Consider the following 24,545-nt stretch of genomic DNA (forward strand, 5'->3'; position numbering starts at 1 on the left):
AGCCAAGCACGCACTCTGTGGATTATCTCCAGTTCTTCCCGCCCATTGCGCCGCTGTGTTTGTTGACTCTAAAGTCACATTTGACCACAAGAGATTTTGTGAGATTTGTAGTTTGGAGTGCGACTGTTTGCTGGTCGATCTGTTACAGTGTGGTGAGTTGTTTTGGTCAGATCATTGCTCTCCACACACTACACAAACAAAATAGTTAAATCCATCGTAATTTCTTGTTCAGTGAGGAGTCTGTCACATTTTCAATATTAGTTTAGAGTGTGTAAGCCTGAAGGAAGATGATGCTGTACACAGTATACTGCATTAAATTGGAATCAAGCATTTGTTGTGCAATTTGTTATCCATTGGATAATTTGGTTTGGTTGCCTTATTCTGATAAAAACAACATTCTTATATCAAAGACCACCCCAACTATCTTCATCATTTTCTCTCTTCTTCTTGTCTTTGACAGTGCTCTCCTCTCTTCCTAATCTGCTGCACTCAAAACCTTATTATCTCTTTGTGTCTTTGTAATTCGTCTCTGCTTTGGGTTTTCCTTGTGTGTTTTTCTCTTTTACAGTCAATCAACAACCCTACTACTCTTAGTGTGTGAGTGTGTTTCAGAAGATGGTCCATCTTTTCATTGGATTGGAGACAAAGATTTTTTATTCATAGCACATAAAAATACTGATGCATGTGTGTGGATGTGTGCGTGCCTGTTGGGCTCAACAATGATGGCAGTTTGATGCTAGGAAATGGCCTTGCCCATGCACGATCTGTCATTATCAGCTCCTCTGCTATGTGGATGTGTGTATGCGTGTGTGTGTGTGTGTGTGTGTGTGTGTGTGTGTGTGTTATGTGCGAGTGCGTGTGTGAGTCCATTCAGAGTCAGGCGCTTCTGCTTTTATTAAACTGCTGATTATTGATCTTGCAGGGGCAGACCTACAGAGCTGACGTTATCGCTCTATGCATGAATGTGTCTCATGTTTGTGTTTGTGTTTGTGTTTGTGTTTGTGTTTGTGTAATTCCCATGCATCCAGAGAGCTATGCCTTTTTATAACAGCTCATTCAGCTCAGTTCTAAACTCTTGGATGATTTTAATTTGAGGCTCTTTTCCATCTTAATAAATAGTGCTGTTCACACTCAGCTGCATCTACATGAAAGATCAAGGCTATTCCTGCAGGAATAACATTTGCTTAATTTCGATTCCTTTCATTAAAGCACCATGAACTTTGATAAAAGCAGAGAAGAAATCCCTTGTAAGATTAAGTCTTTGTAAAGTAGAAAATAAAGTTCAAGCCAAACATGAGGTCAGCCGACGCCTCGAGATTACACATGATGGAGGGTGTTTGTGGTTGATTTTGATTTCTTGAGAGACGTGTTAGCATTCTGCACTTACTGAACATCATTAACACCATTTCACTGACTTAATTAAAGTCAATCCACAGTACCTGACCACTTTTTGAGCACAGTTGAGTCTTAATTGGCTCTCTGGTGTAGATAAATGCTCTTAAACAAGAGCTTGAGCCTTTTTCTTTCCCTCATTCTGTTACTTTCTTTTCCAAACAGAGATGTAAATAACTCAAGAGTGTCGATTAATCAGCTTTCATTAATCATGATTGGCATGCTGAATGTTAAGGTCACTTAAATAAAAGCCATCCTTGAGCAAAGCTACACTTTTGTTGAAATGCCTTGTGCTTTTTGGGTTTTTCACCAGAGCCCTCTTCATAAACCTAAGAAAATAATGAGGAGGCTATGTTTTGTCATGCCAACAAACTTTGAGTAATGATGATTCATGTATCAATAAGTTAAAAGAAAAGGACAAACGGATGTGCAGCAAATGAAACAGAAAATACTTGTCATGCAAGATGAATCATTGAATATGTGATAAATGGGTTTATATAATCTGGCCAATCAGATGAATCCTATGGGGGACATCAGCGACCCTCAGAACAATTTGTGTCAAACTTTGACAAAGACGACTTTAGCAAGTTGTAGCAACAGGGATTCAAAGACGTGGTTGTCACCGTCTGTAACAAAAATACATATATATAACATAAATAAACAATAAACATCCTCCCAGCCCTGCAACAAAGGTGCACATCATCCCACATATAAACACACCGGACACATATAAACACTGCAGGACACATATATACAAACAGGACACATAAGAACACACCGGACACATATATACAAACAGGACACATATATACACACCGGACACATATATACAAACAGGACACATATATACACACCGGACACATATATACAAACAGGACACATAAATACACACCGGACACATATATACAAACAGGACACATAAGAACACACCGGGCACATATATACAAACAGGACACATAAATACACACCGGACACATATATACAAACAGGACACATAAGAACACACCGGACACATATATACAAACAGGACACATATATATACACCGGGCACATATATACAAACAGGACACATATATACACACCAGACACATATATACAAACAGGACACATATAATCACACCGGGCACATATATACAAACAGGACACATATATACACACCGGACACATATATACAAACAGGACACATAAATACACACCGGACACATATATACAAACAGGACACATAAATACACACCGGACACATATAAACAAACAGGACACATATATACACACCGGACACATATATACAAACAGGACACATAAGAACACACCGGACACATATATACAAACAGGACACATAAATACACACCGGACACATATATACAAACAGGACACATAAGAACACACCGGACACATATATACAAACAGGACACATATATATACACCGGGCACATATATACAAACAGGACACATATATACACACCAGACACATATATACAAACAGGACACATATAATCACACCGGGCACATCTATACAAACAGGACACATATATACACACCGGACACATATATACAAACAGGACACATAAATACACACCGGACACATATATACAAACAGGACACATAAATACACACCAGACACATATAAACAAACAGGACACATATATACACACCGGACACATATATACAAACAGGACACATAAATACACACCGGACACATATATACAAACAGGACACATAAATACACACCGGACACATATATACAAACAGGACACATATATACACACCGGACACATATATGCAAACAGGACACATAAATACACACCAGACACATATATGCGTACCGGACACATATATACACACCGGACACATTTGAACACACAGGACACATATATACACACAGGACACATATATACACACCGGACACATATATACACACCGGACACATGTATACAAACAGAACACATATATACACACCGGACAAATATATACAAACAGGACACATAAATACACAGCGGACACATATATACAAACAGGACACATATATACACACCGGACACATATATACAAACAGGACACATAAATACACACCGGACACATATATACAAACAGGACACATATATACACACCGTACACATATATGCAAACAGGACACATAAATACACACCGGACACATATATGCAAACAGGACACATAAATACACACCAGACACATATATGCATACCGGACACATATATACACACCGGACACATATGAACAAAAAGGACACATATATACACACCTGACACATATATACAAACAGGACACATAAATACACACCGGACACATATATACAAACAGGACACATAAATACACACCGGACACATATATACAAACAGGACACATATATACACACAGGACACATATATACAAACAGGACACATAAATACACACCGGACACATGTATACAAACAGAACACATATATACACACCGGACACATATATACAAACAGGACACATAAATACAGTATATGGTAAATAAATATAGTGTTATGGTGCGTGCTCTGCGTATGATGAGGTTGATAAGGTCAGACAGGTTGGGTGTGGGGAGGCGGATGATTTTGGTGGCAGTGTTTGTGGTGCGTGTGAGTTTGTTTTTGTTGGAGACAGTTAGCATGTTGTAGTAACAGGGGGAACAGTAGAGGAGAATGGGTTGGATTATGATGCTTTGGTACAGTAACAGCAGAAGGTGGGGGGCGATAGAAAGTGCTTTAAGTTTGCGGATGGCAGAGAGTCGTTGTTGGCAGCGTTTGTGAATGTCAGTGGTGTGTTGATCAAAGTTAAGTTTATTGTCCAGGGTGAGTCTGAGATATTTGAAGTGATCCACTATCTCGACTGCTTGACTGTGGATGGGGTTGTGGGCCAGGCTGTGGGTGCTGTAGGAGTTGATGATCAGTTCTATTGTTTTTTTTAAATGTTCAGTTGGAGTCTTCATCTCTCCATTGTAAGGTTAAGGGTTTGATCAAGGTCTTATAATGGACTTTACCCATCCACATAAACACAACATAAATGAGTGAATAAGATGAGGACACTGATGCTTGAAACAGCCTCAGGGAACATGATTTAGAATTTGGATTGAGGTAGGCATAAATTAGTTTTTCAAATATTAATCAGTCAATCATTTTGATATGTGTTGTGCCAATTTGACTCAAGAGAAGTCAGATAATATCCCCGTAAGCATACACACGATCTGACACCATCATGCAACCAATGGAGTCACTTTCAGTCACCAAAGCAGTGCTTCTTCTTTTTTTTTTTTAAAGTTATATTTTTGGCCTTTTTGCCTTTATTTTATAGGACAGGTGGAGAGAGACAGGAAATGTGGGGAGTAGAGAGTGGGGGAAGACATGCAGGAAATGGTCGACCGGCCGGGAATCGAACCGGCGACCCCTGCGACGAGGACTGTAGCCTCTATATGTGGGGCGCTTAGACCGCTAGGCCACCAGCGCCCCAGCAGTGCTTCTTCTTGTGTGCAGTTCAAGATTTAGCTCCAAAAAAACAAGAAAGGGGACAGCCAAACTGAAGAACCAGAGAGTTTCAAAATGGTAAGCCACTAACAGATAGGTATCATTAGTGTAGCTAATTCCTTATATACAGTACAGTCCATGGTCAACACCCTGACCTAATCTTTACCACAGTCACAGATGAGAACATTGTTGGGTCTTCAGGAAAACCACAGCAAACAAAGTCTGTGTATTAATCAAGTGACAACCTCTGGTGTTGATATTGAAGCTAATGTGATGATCTGATTGAGGTGGGTGTAGCTGTTTGTTTAGTTGGAGTCAGCATTTCCAGTGAGGCGACCACCATCATTGAACTTCACCACACCTTCAAAAACCAATGGTTGATGTCACCAAGACGGCCTCCATGTTTTCTCAGAACATGAGAGTTATTTAGCATTGGTACCTTTGTTCCAGGTGTGTTTTTGAGTTATCAAAAAGAATAATCTGCCAGCTTCACAACTTTACAGGATGAATGTATTTTCAGTTTGACATTGAGAACCCCTGATGGTGCTGTCAGTCTCTGTGTTAAATGTGTCACTGTCACCTTCCTGCCTATTCTAGTCTCTGCCTTTCTATCTCTGTCTTACAGTGTGTGTGTGTGTGTGTGTGTGTGTGTGTGTGTGTGTGTGTGTGTGTGTGTGTGTGTGTGTGTGTGTGTGTGTGGGTGTGTGTGTGTGTGTGTGTGTGTGTGTGTGTGAGAGAGAGACAGAAACAGACTGTTTCACTGCTGGGTATGCTCTTGATGGAGAAACACACACATGCACACACCTTTGCTATCATTATGTTTCGTGCAAGGCACACCGACAGAGTCAGTGGAGCTCGGCTGACACAATTACACTGCTTCATACAGGAGGAAACGCAATCATTGTTGCCGCGGGAAACAGCAAGCTGGGACTGCCAGCCAGTCAACCCCCTGACGCACACAAACACACTGTGCAGTTTGTGAACTCAGCTGCCAGATGTTATACAAGCTCGCCTCCTCCAATCAAGACAGAGCCCCTTTAGTGTGTGTGTGTGTGTGTGTGTGTGTGTGTGTGTGTGTGTATGTGTGTGTGTGTGTGTGTGTGTGTGTGTGTGTGTGTGTGTGTGTGTGTGTGTGTGTGTTTGAATGTGTGTGTGTAGAAAGCTAATAAATTTAGGGTTGATAAATTGTGAAGTGGACCATGCTGTGTCCCTGCTGTTCCTTAGTGTGTGTCTGTGTCTGTGTGTGTGTGTGTGTGTGTGTGTGTGTGTGTGTGTGTGTGTGTGTGTGTGTGTGTGTGTGTGTTTGTGAACCTGCAAGAATCTTTCTTATAAGATCCATTCTGCCTCCATTCACATTTGAGGCTCACACACACACACACACACACACACACACACACACACACACACACACACACTCGCACACACACACACTTGCACACACGCTATCTCACTCCTGACCTTTTTCTTCAATTCAGAACAGCTCAGCTTCATTTTTCTTTCACTTCTCCCCACCATTCAGACATTATTTTTGGCATGAATGAACAGCGTGTGCTTGTTTATATTGTCCTGCATCCACAGTTCAGTATGCACCTGATTGGCTGTTTGTGAGTGCCTCTGAGTCCACACCAATTGGCTGTCCCTGGTCTCTAGAAATCAAGCCAATGCCCAAGTGCTAAAAAAATGCAGTTCCTTGAGTGTCCACTACGGGCTGGCTACAGAGGGACCAGTTTCCACTGACACACTCATTCAAAAAAGCCGATCAGTTTTTATAACACATTAGTCTTGAAGATATTAAAGTTACATGTTTCACATTATTAGGGGCATGGCTGACTTGACTGACAGGCGTGCACTTTAGCTGTTAGCATGGAGGCTAATGGCGAGTCTCAACTCCACCTCTTTGCCTTGCATCCGAAAGTTAGGTTGAGTCAGCATTTTCATGGTGACTGTCAACAATAGGCTTCAAAACTCAAATTTAGAAGCCAATGGGTGAAGTCACGGAGGCTACCCCCTGCCCCCCCTTTATTATACAGCATATGGTTCACGCACTAGGAAACTTCTCCCCCTGCGTTAATATCCAATCGCTTTGCACTAAAATTTCGGGGAACTTATAATACTGGTGTCAGGTTTCACTCATCACACTAACACAATGAGCGTCAAGTAGAAGCAGCAATATGAGGAAGCACTGACGTCTTTAATATCTGTAGTGTGGTGAACGGTAGACCAAAGAGCGACTGTCTGCAGGCATTGTTTGACATGTGTTGCCAAAAAATGGAAACCTTTCCAACATCACTGCACATTTGGGCAACATCACTGTATGGAAGCAGGATAGAGGAGCAGGTAACACCCTCATCCAAAAAGCACCAATCCCTACCTGATGCCTTCCATCATACATACCCCACTGGTTCAGAGACACAAAAACATAACTAGGGCAGTGAGGGGTGTTAATGCCAAGGGTTTACAGCTATGTTCTCAAGAACATATATCGTCTTATCTGGACCTGGGCCCGTATGCACGTCCAGCCATTACACAAACGGGACCATTAGTCTTAAAGTACCGTTACAGAACGGTCCATTTGGCCTTAGCGTTAGCCGCATGCACAACTGCAAATAATTGGCCAATTAACTAATTGCACCATGAAAGTGAGGCTGGTGTAAAACGTCATATATCCAGGGAACCTCCTGGAAAACCCAGATCCAACTAATTCCAACTGTGCATGCCTACTACGCATAAACAACAATAAACATGGCGAGCTGTACCGGTGTGACTGAGAGAAGATCAGGAAAAACAATGTTTCAGAGGAAGAAGAAATGGACATTTTATTAGAAGCAAATAGAATGAACAAACAGCTGTTATCAGCAAGTCAATCGTCAAAGATAACAAACAAGGAGAAAGGGAAGGTTTGGCTTAAACCGGGTAAATGCGTGTGGTGTTTCTGAGCGCACAGTAGAAGACCTACAAAATGAAATAAGCAACATGAAAGCACCGCCATCAGCGTGGTACAGGTGGAGGACTATACGTGCTTAAACAGTAACGCATAAACACGATGTCCTCCATCCTTTAAACAGCCTAACAGGTGTGGTAATCCTGCCGTTTGCACCTGTTATGGTGGGGTCTACCTCCATTACATTTAATGCTTTGTTGGGGCGTTAACCTGGCTCATGCAGACCGCTAATCCATTTTATTTTCACCATTAGTACAAACGGCCCGTTTTCATCACTAATGGCTGGACGTGCATACGGGCCCTGGACCTGTTAATGGCTCCGATTCTGTTCTAACCAGGGCCTTTCAGGAGCCCAGGAAAGTCTCCAACCAATGGATCCGTTGTAAACCATTGCACATGATACTTCACAGCCATTTACATTTTTTACCCAGATCATCATTATGAGTGTGTGTGAGGATGTAGGCACACTGAAGAGTCAATTGAGAGGAGAATTACAGAAACACAGCAGGTGACATTAAGACACTCAGTAAAAAGTAGACTGTGTGCTCAAAGATGAGGAAAGAAACCGTTTTCAGTCAATGGACTGACACTGCTGCCTTTCATGTTCTGATACTGTGGTCATCGCTAGAAGCAACAATGCATCACTCCAAGACAAAGCACAAATGTCCACTCTGTTGTCATAAGAGATCCCAGAGATCTCAGGGGACTCAGAAAAATGAAATAAGACCCTAGTATGATCAATCCACCAGAGCCTTAACACAATCATTTATGGACAATTGATGCTCCCTGTGCGCTGCTTTAACTTCGGGTCAACATAAAAATCCTTTTACTGACTCAGGCTCTGTCGGACATTCCAGCTTGTATTTAAAGTCATGACAAGGTGAGCATGAGAACACTGATCCCACTAAACACGAGAATGTGTGGAAGTAGAAAACACAACATTTGATTCAACATTTTCATAAAAAATCAGGCTACAGAATCATTTAGCAGTTGTTCCTCTTACTGTTTCATAACACATTATCGCTACATTATTTTACACCTCTAATTAAAATCTTAAATTTACTTTCAAATAAGGAAAGCAGCCACAGCTGCAGTCTTTCCATTTGTGATAATGAATAAGAGCTGCAGCTGCGACAATGTAGAGCAACTATGTGCCATAATTACAATACCACTGCTGTTATAGCAGAGTTGTTGTCTCTTATACAGCGGGGATGCTTGTTGGCAGTAATTAAGCTGTTGTAGCAGTAAAACCACTGGATGCTTACTTTCTTCATGTTTTTTTTTACCACTCATATTGTGTTTGATCTGAAATGCTATAATTGAAGGATAATTGGGATTATGCACTTTTTCTGATGTGAGAAATTTTCTCTCCAAGAAACATGAATGGGAAATCTCCAAGTGTGTGTGTGTGTGTGTGTGTGTGTGTGTGTGTGTGTGTGTGTGTGTGTTTGTGAATGTCGGAAAGTAAGGCACCAATGCAAACAGAGCAGCCTTGTTTTGCCCTCGCTTTGACGTCACTAAACCCCCTAACAGCCGCTATCAGTGCAAGCAGGTGTCAGATCAGTGTGTGCGTGCGTGTGTGTGTGTGTGTGTGTGTGTGTGTGTGTGTGTGTTGCAATTGAAGTGATCTGATCTTGTACCACACAGCCCACCTTGATCTCCAGGGGCAACTTGCACTGTGATCACCTGTCACTGTAGAAGATGTGTGGAGCAGGGGATGGGAGACAAAGAAAGAATGACAGAGGAAGGGGAAAAGAGGGGGAGGGTGTAAAAATGAGATTCTCACTGAATGAGGTGAGGAAACACTGAGAGAGGAAGGTAGAGATGAGCGGTTTTCTCGTCATGTTTGCGGCTGTGGTGGTACAGTTGTGCTCTGAAGGCCTCAGTCTTGTGGCAGATGGATTTGTTAAATGTGCTTCACTCTGAAGGACCCAAGGGCTTTCTGCATGGCTGTGCACGCATATTGGTGTGATAAAAACTCATTGACAACAGCCTCTTACCCCTTGAGGAGACCTAAACACACTCTTAACACACTCTCCACAATACAACGCACACAAATGAAACAATGAATATATGAATGAAAAGCCTAAGGTATGGTGCTGTGGTTGATTGTATGAAAGGAAACATGATGTGAAATCCATTGTGAGAGCAGGTAGGGGAGTGAGATGAAAATTATTTCCTGAATAGAGTCGTGACTGATGGAGAAATGAAGCTTCGACAGCATTGAGAATTAACAGAACAGGGAGAGCAATCTCTATTTTTCTCCTCAATTTCAGAAGTGTAGTTTCAGATTCCTGTTCTTTGAGATACTTCTTATAGCACTCTTTTTGTGTAGACCGTTTGCCCTGGTTGTCTCAGTTTTTCATAGTTGGATACCCTTTTAAAGGGAGACATCACAAGCCAAGGCAAACATGTATACGCGCTGTATTTGTATGATTTTTATGTTAAAATAATATAAGTTTTCTGGCTGCTACATGTTAGGAAGAGGTTAATGAGTAAACTGCATAGACTGCATAAAAACATGGACAACAGAACAGCTCCCACAAAGTGAAGCCAAAAATTCCCCTGGTGTGTAGTTGCCGTAAAGGTCTTAAAGCAAGCCTCCTCCTTTCAATAAAAAATATTTTGGGGGCATTTTTGTCTTTATTGATAGGACAGCTGAAGAGAGACAGGAAATACGGGGAGTAGATCGCAGGAGAAGACATAGAGCAAATGGTTGTGGCTGGGAGTCGAACCTGCAACCACAGGGACGAGGACTACAGCCTCTTTATATGGGGCACGCCAATTGGTGCCTGGAGCCTCCCTCTTTCTAACAGTTGGAACACTACATCATGGCAAACAAAAAATATTTAAACACGTGATGTTTTCTGTCTTAGCCGTTAGCTCCTCTCATGCTGATTTATATGCAATTACTCATTTTTTGGAGATGTTTTAAGTGTAATGTGTTAATTGACACTAAAAATAGTCAGAATTTGACACTGTAGAGCATTTGCTTAATGACACTTGAAATCGACTCAGTAGTGTCTGTGATAAATGAAAGTTTGTAGCTCATATCAGCGCAGTGTGTGATATTTAGCTGGTGTCCAACCAGTCTGTTAAAAATGATAACAAGCTGAGGTCTGAGCAAATATATCTGTGATGAAGCTTAACGCTGTTACTGTCACGGTGTAGCAACCAAAAAAGTAGAGGACACAAAATGCAGATTCAAAATAATAGTTTAATAGATAGGGATGCAATGATATCAAAACCTCATGGTACGATATCGTCACGGTATTAAGGCTACGGTACGGTGTTATTGTGGTATTGTCAGGAATTGTCAGAATTGTTCATCAAGTGTCTTCTCATATTACTTGTATTCACCGACTCGTAGGCGATCGAGGTCTGACAGTGTCTGCAAACGTTTTTTTTTTGCATGTCCGTCATGATTTCTCCTCAATCGTTTTTGTTTACTGCAAAACCAAAATGCGTCCATACTTCTGATTTAAACTTTGCAGGAGGTTCCTCAAGTTTAAGCTTTCCGCTCCGCTCCTCCTCTGTGCTTTCCACCATCTCTTCCTGCACTGCACAGGGGATCATGAGAGATGATGTTTGCCTCTCAGACCGGCCCACTCAATGGCGTCAGAAAAAAACTACACTAGCGGGAGTCCAAGTCCCTGTTTGATTCCGTCACATGCCACGGCAATATTGTGAGAATTTTGATATTAATAAACCAAAACTTACTGACTGTTGAACAAAAAACACTGGAGACAAGGAAACACTGGCACATGCAGGTGGGTAGACAATGATATGACACAGAAGGGAGGAAACACAGAGACTATATACAGCCTGGGTAACAAGTAACAGGACACAGGTGAGACCAACAAGGCACAGATGAGGATAATCAACAAGGAGGGAAAAAACACAAGACAAAGATCACACAACCAATACTGAACACCAAACAGGGAAGAAACACAATCAATCAATCAATCAAGCTTTATTAATATAGCACCTTTCATACAAATCAAATGCAACCCAAAGTGCTTTACAGCGATTGAAAACAAGAAAGAAGCAGAAATGAAACAATGGCAAGACATATTAGGAAACATAATAATAATGATAATAATAAAAATAATAAGAATACAAATTAAAAATAAGAACAACATAAAATAAAATAAAATAAAATAGAGAGTAATGCACACCAAAATAAAACATGTGTAATTAAAATAAGTTAAAGCATCAAAATTAAGAATAAAAATAGTTAAAATAAATAGATTTAAAAGGTAAGGATAAGAGTTGAAAAATAAAACTAAGGCTAAAAATATCAATAAAACTGAGTAGATAAATAAAATTAAATAAATGAATGAATAAATACATAAAAGTAGAATAAGATAACAGTTGAAATTATTAAAATAATAAAGCAACATTTAAATCAATATTATAGTAAAAGGTAGGTAATAAAATTGTGAAACCCTATATAAAAGCCAGACTGAATAAATACGTTTTTAGTTTACGTTTAAAAGTCTCAATATCTCCATCAGCGCCTCTCAGATCCTCTCAGGCTGTTCCATAGTTTGGGAGCGTCATGTCTGAAAGCAGCGTCACTGAATGTTTTAGTTCTGCTCTTAGGGAACAGCTAAAAGAGAGGAGGATCTGAGAGACCTACCTGGTTTATATACTAAAAGCATCTCTGAGATGTAGTCTGGTGCGAGGCCATGCAGCGCCTTAAAAACTAGTAAAATCATTTTAAAATCAATACGAAAAGCAACAGGCGGCCAGGTGTAATGTGTGCTCTCCTTCTGGTCTTTGTTAAAACTCTAGCTGCTGCATTTTGTATTAACAGCAGTTTGTTTATTGTGTTCTTTGGAGGACCAGTAAGGAGAGCATTACACTTGTCTAGCCTGCTGGTTATGAAAGCGTGCATTAGTCTCTCTGTGTTGCTCAGAGAGAGAAACGGCCTCACTCTAGAAATGTTCTTTAAATGATAAAATGCTGTTTTTGTGATTAAACGAACATGTGGTTTAAAATTAAAATCAGAATCAAATAAAACACCTAGGTTTCTCGCTTCTTGGCTTGGATTAAGTCCATGAACATTTAGTGTGGAGGCCAGTTTCTCTCTCTGAGCCTTTGAGCCGATGACAAGTACGTCACAAGGTCAATCCACAGAATGAAAACAGAAATTAAAAGAAAACAACAACAAAAAAAACACAAAACAAAAGCCACTCATGACAGTTAAGTCTTTAAACTCTGCTAGGTACAGTTCAGGCGGAGTTGTCAGACAGCAAGTTTCCCAGTTTTCATCCATCACTGGGGAGTTTCTTATGTTTCTGTGAATGACAGACTTTCTTTGCCTTTTTGTTCAGTTAAACCCGTTGTTATCTTTGGCACAATGCTCGATTATGAGTGGTGTTAGATTTTGCTGTGCTACCACCCCCATTCGAAACAGGAACTTTGCAGGTTTTGCCAGAAGCCATAGAAGATGTTTGAGTAACGAGCGTGAAATACATCCAAACTGCTTCGCCTTTGCTGTTTGCTTTCGCCATGCTATGTTAGCTCTGCCTTGTAAGATGTATGGGCCTGCTGGCACAATAATGACACATGATGTAGAACATGCATGTTGGTAGCATAAGAACAGAATAGCATAGAACTGAATTAATTTAATCAGCCTCATGGATCGCCCCACGGTCACAGATATCTGCTCCAGCTATCTGAGTCAGTATCCAACCAATTTCCTTTATTAGGATCGGATCAGTGCATCCCTACTTATGATGCTTTGTGCGAATAGAATCACTTTCAAGGTCAGGAACAACTGGATAAGAATCAGACCCCAATATTGTGTTCCACTGTCTCCCACTGGACAAAACCAAACCACAGAAGTGTCCTACAGCACCAAAGAAGAAGAAATAGCAAGCAGCCAGACCATGAAGTGCCTCAAAACAGCCTTCTTGTGGTCTTAAATTTGATATCACAGTGCCCTGAGCTTGCTTTACAACGAAATACATCTAGATTTGTGTCAGCTGCAGGTCCTCTGAATGTTGTACAGAGCAAGATGACAGAAGAAGGAGAATACGTAGAAGAAGAGGAGGAGGAGGAGGGAGAGAGAGATGTTCACTTGAATGTGACACCAGGGAAGCTGAAGGCACATCGACAAAAGAGTCAACACGGTTCAGGCAGATTAACTCGCAATAGGCTCATCTTCATTCATCACCCGCCTGTCCTGCTACACACACACACACACACACACACACACACACACACACACACACACACACACACATGCCCACAGACATGGTTAAATTCACATTTCATTCATATTTCTCTATTATCTGTGGCTTCATTGTTACAGTGACATCACTTTTTTCTGTTGAGAGAATAAAAAAAAGAGATATTTGAAGCGTTACCACGTCTTTGCATGGAGAGACACAAAGATTACTTGGGTTCCGGTGTTACACTAGACAGATCCAATCACATTACCACTGCAGCCTCATTTTCTGCAAATTAAGGCGATCACTTACCTGTACCTGTTATAAACACAATCCCTGAAGCACAGTGACTGAACTCACACAGTGTTAAATGGAAAATTAAACTCACTCTGTTGTTTTATTCGGGGCAAAATGAGCTTTCTCTCCCATCTGCTTTGCTTTGCGTAATCTGACGACTGCAATTGCAACACAATGAGAGTTTTAGTTTTCCAAAGGGAACTCTAATTTAGTTTCCTACAGGTTTCTCAGACATAGAACACAATGAAGTGTTAACAGGTAACAACCACACAAAGAAAGTCTTTAAATGGGTTAAGTATACTTATCACAAGGGGCACTACTCAACCTGTGAAAGAGGCTTTATAATATCTTCTTTAAGATCTTCTTTCTCTGTGGATGGAGCTCTCTAAAAGTCAGAATAACTCTAGCATGATAACTAGAAAGGCTAACAGGCTAACTTACCTTTTACATAAGTAGCCCTTCTGCTAATGCGAGAATATCTGCCTAAAAACATTGAGGGGGGAATAGATTGTGGCTTAATTTGAACATTATTTTCCCCTGATATCTGCTCTGTCTCAAGGTCTTACCCAAAGAACAAATTGCGTTATGGTATTCAAGCACAAAAACACCCACACAGCTGCATCTCAGTGCAGTTTGCTCCAGTATTGCGTCTTATTATGACTGAGAGGAGCTGTGAGGATCTCCTCTCTCTGCTGTGCAGATCTGCGCTGTAAGCTCTCATCCTGACAGCTAATACTGTTCACATGATGAGCTGAATAGAGAGGGAAAGTCCTTACCATTTTACTGTGGAGTCCTTTCATGACATATGTGTTACGCATTTCACAGTTTATATCCAGCCTACTTTCCTGGAGCAGGATAGTAAAAAGAAGCTCGTTCAGATTCTAAAAAAACACTCAGTAGTGCCTAACGGCCATAGACTGTATAACTTGCAACTCAACTCAACTTTATTTATATAGCACCTTTCATACATAAAAACATGCAGTCCAAAGTGCTTCACAGAATAACAGAGACAGTATACTACAGCAATGGTAAAATTATAAAAGGCAGGATTATAAATAAAATACTTAAAAAGAAAAGAAAATCAACACAGTAAAATTAATAAAATAAGTAAGAGTGAAAAGAAAAGTTAAAAATAAGGTAGCGTTGATAAGATCAGGTGAACACAAGAAATAGATAGATACATAAATAATTACATTTTATAAATAAATACATGTTTTTTATAAATAAGATAAATAAGTGTTAAAGCAATGATTAAAATAATAATGATTAAATAAATGTATAAATAATGGACTAGTATTGGTGATGTCACCCATCTATTCCTGAGCGTTGTTTTGAAGCCAGTCATCGGCGGGAGCCATATTAGAAATGATGACCTAACTTAGTGTGAGGTAAAGAGGCGGGGTTTGAGCATCTTAGCCAACATCTATGTATTCCCGCCTGTCAGTCAAGTCAGTCATGTCCTTAAAAATCATAATCTTAATATCTTCTCAACCATCGCATTAGAAAAAAATTCACCCCCCCTACAGTGTGTGCTAAGAGAGAGAAATTAGCTACGTAGAGCCGAGCTGTTTTTTGAACCAGGCTGTAAACATGTTTATTTCTGCTGTAAAGATCGTCTTCTTTGAATTGGTGTGTATGTTGTTTCCGGTGTTTCTGCAGCCAGCCTCAAGCTGATGCTCGATGAACTGCAGTTTAAAACACTTCAGTATGGGCTTCATATTTTGAGACCGGAGGTTGCTGCTTGGTAACGGTGCAGCCCACATGTGCAGGGGTTGATCCAGTTGTTGTCTTGATCTATTTAAACATCTGGCTGCTGATGGAAACTAGCCTTTTGGCTAACTCTGGCACATTTATCAAAATGTAAATTAATATGCATTGTCCATGTAAATAAATCATAAATAAAATCACTGAAAAGTTTGAGCGTAATGACCCTTATCCAGCACAACTACCAACAACTTAACTAACACCTGTTAGTGCCACTGTATTAGGTGGTTTTTTTTCCAGTGAAGCTAATAATGAAGTTTATATTTTCCTTCTTAAGCGTAATGGCTCATTAGCTTTGTGAATTAGACAATGTCTTTTTGGCTTATTAGCAGGCATGAAAGCTGTGCAATCCTGAAACGAATCAAGCCCTGAATGTGCTTCTTGTTTTTATTATTCTGGTGTACTTGAATGTAGCGATTCAAGGATGTGTTGCTCTGATGTTGCGGAGATGAATTTCCTGCAGACTGGATCCTGCAGGGTGTACATCTTCTCCCTGCAGTTGACAGAAAGCAATTTGAGTCTCGGCTCTGTGTCTATAAAACATATTTATTGTGCAAACCAAGGAGACACCTGAAGATGGAAGGTTAGATTTTCAAATAAATGACCAGCTTCTGGCTCACATGACTTCTCCTTTGTGTGTTCACAGGGGAGCCTTTTCAGAGGTGGTCCTGGCTCAGGAGAGGCTGACCGGCCGGATGTTTGCGGTGAAGTGCATCCCTAAAAAGGCCCTGAAGGGGAAGGAGAGCAGCATCGAGAACGAGATCGCGGTGCTGAGGAAGTGAGTCTTGTTAGACAAACGCACACGCACATCAGCCTCCTAATTCCTGGTTACCGGGGCAACTGTGCATCTCTCCTCTCTCTTCCACACATCACAAAACCCTCCCTCCCTCCAAACCCCTCCTCCACCCCCAGGTCACGATCCACAGCCCACCTACCACACAGAAACACATCACGACTGAAACTTCTGTCTGTCTGGGCACAAAACAGCCACACAATATAAACCAATAGAGTCGTGTGTTGATGTTTGAATATCGTGCTGTGTTTGAGTTTGAAGAGTACTTGTGAAAGGACAGGGAACGAGAACGAGACATCTACTTCTGAAGGCTGAAGTGAATGAACGCTGGAATAAAAAACAAAGTATGATGAGAAGAGAAGGCTCATGAAGCTTGAAACCTGCATGATTTAAATCCACTTATATTGCAGGAATCATTTCAACGCTGGTTGTATGTTTAAAGTATGTTTACATGTCGTTAAGAGAGTTCTAAAGTGACATGACCACTACGTACATTACTTCTAGCTACAAGGTTACATTTCTCATCATATAATCTCTGTCTACAGATTCTGCTTTGGGTTGAAGAATCTATGGTGGGGAGACAGAACGTTAGAATGAGAAGTGTTCTGGTTTTGTTCGTATTAAGTGTGTAGTAAGAAATGAATGATGAGAAATCAACAACATATTTTTCCATGAGGAAGACGAGGCTTTGACTAGCTAAGAATGCATCACAGATTACAAAACAAAGCTGTTAGTGGAGGACCATTCCACATTTAAAATCCATGACTTCCCCCCATGTGCATCTTATCTGTATTATCTGAATTTCACTAGCAAGGACCACACCACCATCAGGGTGTAATTTAACAATGATCTATTGATCAAATTGGAATAGTGATTCTGAATTAAACGTTTAAGTTCTTGTAGTTGCTGGTTAAGGGAAGCTATTATAGGATCGGGGGGAGGGTAGGGTGTGAGAACGAAAGGAGACAAGAGGGATAGGTTTGAATTTATAACATTACCAGAAGAGGCGTGGTTCAGGTGTGATCCGGCTCCTGAAACATTGTTATATAGCACCCCTAATTGAGAGGCATTGCTTTTACACAAATCTGCAACAAGTGCGCTGTGGGTACAAATCCTCTCTGCCTCCACACGTCCTCATCACTGATATTATCCCAGATGCATGACAGTTAAAAGCCACAATCAGCGGACCGCAGTTTAAGATTTGACATTTGCAATTTATTACTTTTAACTTTAATAGCTCCATCTCGAAGTCTCTGGAGACACAGTATGTTAGAGAGCATATTTAGTAAGTTGTTCACAGTATTCATCAACTCTAATTTAGCAAAGATGGCGATGCATTTCAGAGTGCAGTGATCTAATTTCCTGTCAGTACTGGCACAGTTAGGGACCGTCATAAAAGTGCAGTACAGCCCTTTTCATGCACTTTTATTGTGTGTCCAAGAAAGTAATCTAGCCCTAGTGGCCAAAACAGTCTTTTGTTTGTTGATTGGAGTAGAGAACATTTCACTATATTACTACTTTTATCTGTATATAATGCACATTCCTTATCAGCAGGGACAGTACAGCCGCATTGCATTGTGGGAGAGTCTTGGCTAGTTAAAATTAAAAGTGTTAAGAGAGTAAAATGTGGACGTTCCAGACTCCAGCTGATACGGACGTGCTGGACTCCAGTGGCAACAGCTTCTACTACTCGTCTCATCACTATCACCGCTCCCTCTCTCTTATTCTCCTCTATCCCTCTTTCCAGACCCAACTGGGTCGAGGCAGATGGCTGTCTAACATGAGTCTGGTTCTGCTCGAGGTTTCTGCCTGTTAAAGGAAGTTTGTCCACGCCGCTGTAACTAGCTAAATACTGCTAGGTGCAATGCTCATGGTGGATTAAGGTGGGGTCAGACTGAGTCTTATCCTGTCTTGGTGTTGGGTCTCTGTTCATAATTTGACATAGAGTGGTCTAGAGCTGCTCTGTTTGTAAAAGCGTCTAGAGATAACGTTTGTTGTGATTTGGCGCTATACAAATAAAGATTGATTGATTCAAATGTTGCAGATTTAAATACTCTCTGCTCAGATAATTGAATTACTCCAAAGAGAGAAAACGTTTTATCTAAAGGTAATGACTTAAATATAATAACTTGTTATTGACTACAACAGATTAAAATGTAAATATGAAAGTAAACTCAAAGTGTAAAGGGCAAAAAAAGTTGAAAATGATAGACTAAGTCCATATCTAAGACAGCTGCCACAATGAACACTGCCACTGATGTATCAGCAGGCTTTAGTGTGTGAAGGAAAAACTGTTTGTATAGAGAGAGCAGAGGCAGATGGAAAGTAATCTGCTTAAATGAAAGCTCGGCTCCCGTCAGCAGTGATCTGACAATGATTTATTTACTTCTATAAACACATATCTGCATGCAGGTGCAGCGAACAATCTGTTCTAGATTGAACAATTTAACTTCAGCAAACAATCTGCTTCATGCTCTCAGTCTGACCTTTTTTGAGAATGTATCACAAATCAATCTTCTTCACTTCAGGGGCTGTTTTAAGGCTGCTGTCTTATCTTTCTGAGCACAGACCAGACAAAGGCTGCATTTCTACCTTTTACAAATCTTAGCATCTCGACATACTAATGACACGTTAATGCAAAAAACACTCTTAGTGGTCAAAGCCATCCATCCAGCTTACTCCTTTCGGTGCGAGGAGCAGCAGCTCTACTGTGAGCTCCCTCCTGATGTCTGAGCTCCTGACCCTCTCTCTAAGGCTGAGTCCAGACACCCTTCGGAGGAAACTCATTTCAGCCTCTTGTATCCGAAATCTTATTCCTTCGGTCATGACCCACAGCTCATGACCATAGCTGAGGGTTGGAACATAGACCGACTGGTAAATTGAAAGCTTTGTCTTCCAGCTCAGCTCCCTCTTCACCACTACGGTACGGTACAATGCTGCATCACTGCTGACGCTGCACCAATCCGGCTGTCGATCTCACACTCCATTTACGCTCAAATACCCCCACTCGCAAACAAGACCCCGAGATACTTAAACTCCCCCACTTGGGGCAAAGACTTGCTCCCCACTGAGAGAGGGCAATCAACCGTTTTCCAGCAGAGAACCATGGCCTCAGACTTGGAGGTACTGACTCTAATCCCAGCTGCTTCGCACTCACCTGCAAACCGCCCCAATGCCTGCTGGAGGTCCCAGCCTGAAGGAGCCAACAGAACCACATCGTCTGCAAAACGCAGAGATGAAATTCTGAGCCCATCCGGACTGGAGACCCTCCTCCCCCCGGCTGCGCCTTGAGATCCTGTCAATAATAATTATAAACAGGATCGGTGACAAGGGGCAACCCTGGCGGAGGCCAACACGCACTGAGAACGTGTCTGACTTTGTGCCAAGTATCCTGACACAGCTCTCACTTTGGTCGTACACTTCTGATGAAAGTTGTGAAGGTTGATGGGGACTGTTCGGTGTTGTGATGAATGTAAATAGTAAAGCTGCATATCTTGATGCAGCAGCACACATCCATTAGCAGCAATGCATAGCTTGTTGCCACCAGTGTGTTAGCTGACATAGAAAAATAAACACAAATGGGATTCTTGGCATGTGTCACAGTACCAATGTGCTTTCCTGCTTTATTCTGGACATGCAAGCCCCCCAGAGAGAGCAGTTTGTATCAGAACTGCACTCCTTGCACTGATAGCAGTGATAAAAGAGTGTCAGACGGTTAAAAACATCCCTCAGCGCAACACACACAACACATCAATGGCATGAATGTGTGTCACCTATCTACTCGAGATAGGAAGACAGCAGTGAAGTAGATTTATGAATGAGCTGCCATGTTTAGATAGTTGATTCAATATTTGACAGATCCATGGAAACAACAAGATGCTTATGTAGCACAAGCAGCCAGTGACATGCAAGGGAGACAAGGGTACTTGTGTGTACTTATGCGCATTTGTGTAGTGTAAAATCTCTTTATCTCCCTCTTATGCAGAAACATGCACCAACACTTATACATATGGGCCTCGGCTGCGGCAACACAGATGTATTACGCTATTAAATACAATAGATTTATTAATTTGGCTCCGCTGTGTTACATTAGAGTAAATTAGAATTGCTTTCAGTAATGAGGGAGAGATTCAGACAATCATTCAGACAAATGAGTGTCATTAGCGTAAACAAGCGAGAGAGTAAGCGAGCAGACCGGCATCCTGCAGATTGAAACACTGTGTTTGCCTCAGAGGAAACGTGATGGTGTTTCTGTGGACAAGCTCGGACCAAAGCAGAGGACACAAACAGGGTTAGTGTGAGTGAAGTAAGAGTTGTTTGTAGAAGAGGTGAAAACCATGTAGAATCGGAGGGACAGTGTTGGGTGGTTGAACAGATAGAAGAGGGTGAGTGGTGTGGGAGGCTGGAGTTACGAGAGGCAAGCAAGCACAAAAACATTCAACATGAAATATAAATCACAGAAAAATACAAAGGCCAGAAGGATGTGACTAAAACAACATTATGTGCTTCTTTGGATGATTTCATTTCCTGAGTTGGACTTGTTCATGAACTTAAAGTCATGATGTGAAAAAGTAGAAGAGGTTAATTTTTCTGAACTTAATTCTACTGTGGGAGCCATATTGGAAATGCTGAAATCAACCAAACTTAGTGTGAGGTAAAGAGGCGGAGTTTGAGCCTCCTAGCCAACAGCTATGTGTTCCCCGCCTGTCAGTCAAGTCAGTCAAGTCCTTATTTGGGCAAAAACTTGTAATCTTAATATCTTCTGAACCGTTGCGTTAGAAAAAAATTCACCCCCGTACAGTGTGTGCTGATAGAGAGATTAGCTTCGTAGAGCTAAGCCGTTTTTTGAACCAAACTGTAAACATGTTTATTTCTGCTATAAAGATTGTCTCTTTTGAATTGGTGTGTATGTGGTTTCTGGTGTTTCTGCAGCCAGCCTCAAGTGGATTCTCAATGAATTACAGTTAACAACACTTCAACATGGGCATCATATTTTGAGACTGGAGGTTGCCGCTTGGTTAAAAGAGAGAAATGAGGGAGTCTTGGCCTTGATAAAAACCTCAAATGTTGGTTTATAATTATAACCCAAAAAAAAAAGTAAAAAATTTAACTATGACAAACCAAGTCATAATAAAAAAGTAATTACTGAAATAGTAAGTCAAAATGATGTCATAATTATAGGATAAAAAGTTGAAGTTAGTCCTGTGATGGATTGGTGACCCGTCCATGGTGTACCTCATGAAACGTCATAATCATGAAACAAAGAGTCAAAACTATGAGATTTAAAGATAAAATTGGTCTTACAGTCTGATAGTGAGTGACTTAATATTGCATATTTTGAATTTTATCTCATCATTTCGAGTTTTCATCCTTAATTTTGAACTTTCTCTTTAATAATTCCATCTTTTCATCTCATAATTTAGTTTTATATCATAATTCTACAACCCAGTAATATAAAACATGCTGAAGGGTCCATGCTCGGGGAGAAAGCAAACAATCACTCACTTTGCGTCTGCCCGGTGTGAGTACTTTGGTCCGCCTTGTTTCTGTGAAATATGTAATCAAATCTGTTAGCTCACATGTCGTTCAGAATTCCCCATTAGAGCCTCAGTTGTCAGGTTATTTTGACACATCCTAACTGCAGGTTACTGAACGAGCAGAGACAATAACCTGGCACTGAACAGGTCAGGCGCTGTGGCTGAAAAGGTGCCAGGCTGATAAGCTTCTGGACTGCAGGTCGGTTCACTCAGCAGGTGAACGGCTTGATCTAGTGGCCAGGAAAATCTGAGGGATAACCACACCTAAACTACAGACATACAGGTCAAGTCCTAATCACCAACTGAACTTTAAATGCTCACTGGCTGAGTTTACATCACAAAAAGAAGGAATACAAACATGGACAGGAAACAGCTAAACAACACAATGCCGTGATAAAGACAACAGGTCAAATTCAAATGTATCATACTCATGTTTTATATCATAGGCATGAAACTAGACAAAACACAAACATCTTTCCAAGTACGTCTGTCTCTCTAACTTTTGTTATGGATACTGTAAAAGTCATGGAGGGTGAGAAAGTTTTTCCACCAGCAAGAAAAACTTTGTGCATCATTTATGTTCATTTTCATCCAGACTAATCATTACCAAGCATCAGGTTTTATATAACGGACAATATCCCATTCTCCCTGAAACATTTAGCCTCATACATAATTAACAGTGTTCAAAAGACATCATAATCATACCCAGAGATAATAAATAATACATTAGAAAAAGAGTGTTGATCAATACTGGCGCAAATGATGAATAAATGATGAGTGCAGTGTGCCAGTGGAAATGGTTGATGTGCCTATAAAGTAGTCACAGTTTACAGTATCAAGAAGAAGTGCAGGCTTTTCTACATGTGCTGGTGTTTGAGAATAAACAGGGAATCACTGCTGCCATGACACTACTGCCATGACACTGATGCCTGTCTGGCTTTGGTGGCATCACTGCAAGACTTCATCAGAAGTCTCTACATCTGTTGTGTCTGACGGAGGACTGATACAGCTGTGATCGACTGCTTCTGCCATCACAAACATGATTTATGACAGAGATGGGGATGGGGTGTGGCCTGCATCCAGCTGCTCCCTTACTCAATGTGGCCCACAAGTTCATCTCCAAATATCAATAAACGGTAAACAATGGAACATTTTGACCAAATTTGATCAACTTGAGGGGTTGGATTTAGTCCCATGCTTATTCATATGTGCATACCTATAGATTGGCCCCATACAGAAAATAGTCTGTCAATCAGGAGAAACAAACTAAAGAATGAAAGGTTATTTATTAGAACATATATCAAAGAAATTTGACTCAACAGAAGGTTGTATGGACTCATGGAGAGATTTGGAGATCAAAGGATGTCTGATCCCAGCAGCAGCAGGAAAATCCCCCATCCAGTCTGGACATTAGTCGTGGTGGTGGCTGACTTGCTAGGACCGGATGGATGATATGAAGACTAATGATTCTGCAGAGACCAGGCGGAGGTGGGAGGAGGAAGGGCACACACATATTGTCAACATGAAGGAAGAGGTAGAGAAGGAATCATATTTAAGAAGGGACCAGAAAAGTGATAGGCTAACAATGGGGATGTGCCACCATGCTAATGGATGAAGAGATAGATGACAGCAGGAAAAAGTGAGAAAGCAAAAAGATAATTAGGCTAATTCTATGAACGCATATAAAGTCTTCCTGACTGATCTTTTGCAGGAGCTGCATATGTTAGGAAAAGGACAAAGTAAAAAAGCTGCAGTGTCCCATCCCTTGGTGTCAAAGACAACTCTAGTTAACTGTTCAACATTCAGGATCTGATACATAAATGTATCCATGTACAAATACTATCAGTCCCAGACAGCTAGTCTAGAAGATAAATAATAAATAAACAGTAACTGCTAACAATAGCGGTGGAAAAATGCAAATCAACGTCAACTTTGGCCTTTCCTGACTTTTGCATGCCACCATTTAAAAGTTTAATAGACACAGGAATAAATGAATATGTGAGTTAGTGAATACTGAAACGAGAAAATGCAAACCTCAGACCAGAGGGCAGCAGCTCATATTCAGTCAAAGGAGGGTAAACTTTTGATAATGTCAGCAGCTTATTGATTTATTTGGTTCACAATTTCAGAAACTAAGCATTTCTAATGAGCTTCCTC

The 24,545-nt window shown here is 40.8% G+C and overlaps 1 protein-coding gene across 1 annotated transcript in view; it reads left to right on the forward strand.

Moving 5' to 3' along the window:
* camk1da (calcium/calmodulin-dependent protein kinase 1Da) overlaps positions 1–24,545 on the forward strand; it is a 115,011-nt gene that overhangs the window by 32,997 nt on the left and 57,469 nt on the right. The window contains exon 2 of the mRNA XM_034673978.1: positions 16,705–16,836. Coding sequence (XP_034529869.1) covers positions 16,705–16,836 — 132 coding nt within the window. The remainder of the gene's footprint in view (positions 1–16,704; positions 16,837–24,545) is intronic.

This window comes from Notolabrus celidotus, chromosome 21 (assembly GCF_009762535.1).
Source record: "Notolabrus celidotus isolate fNotCel1 chromosome 21, fNotCel1.pri, whole genome shotgun sequence".
In the NCBI taxonomy this organism is placed as follows: Eukaryota; Metazoa; Chordata; class Actinopteri; order Labriformes; family Labridae; genus Notolabrus; species Notolabrus celidotus.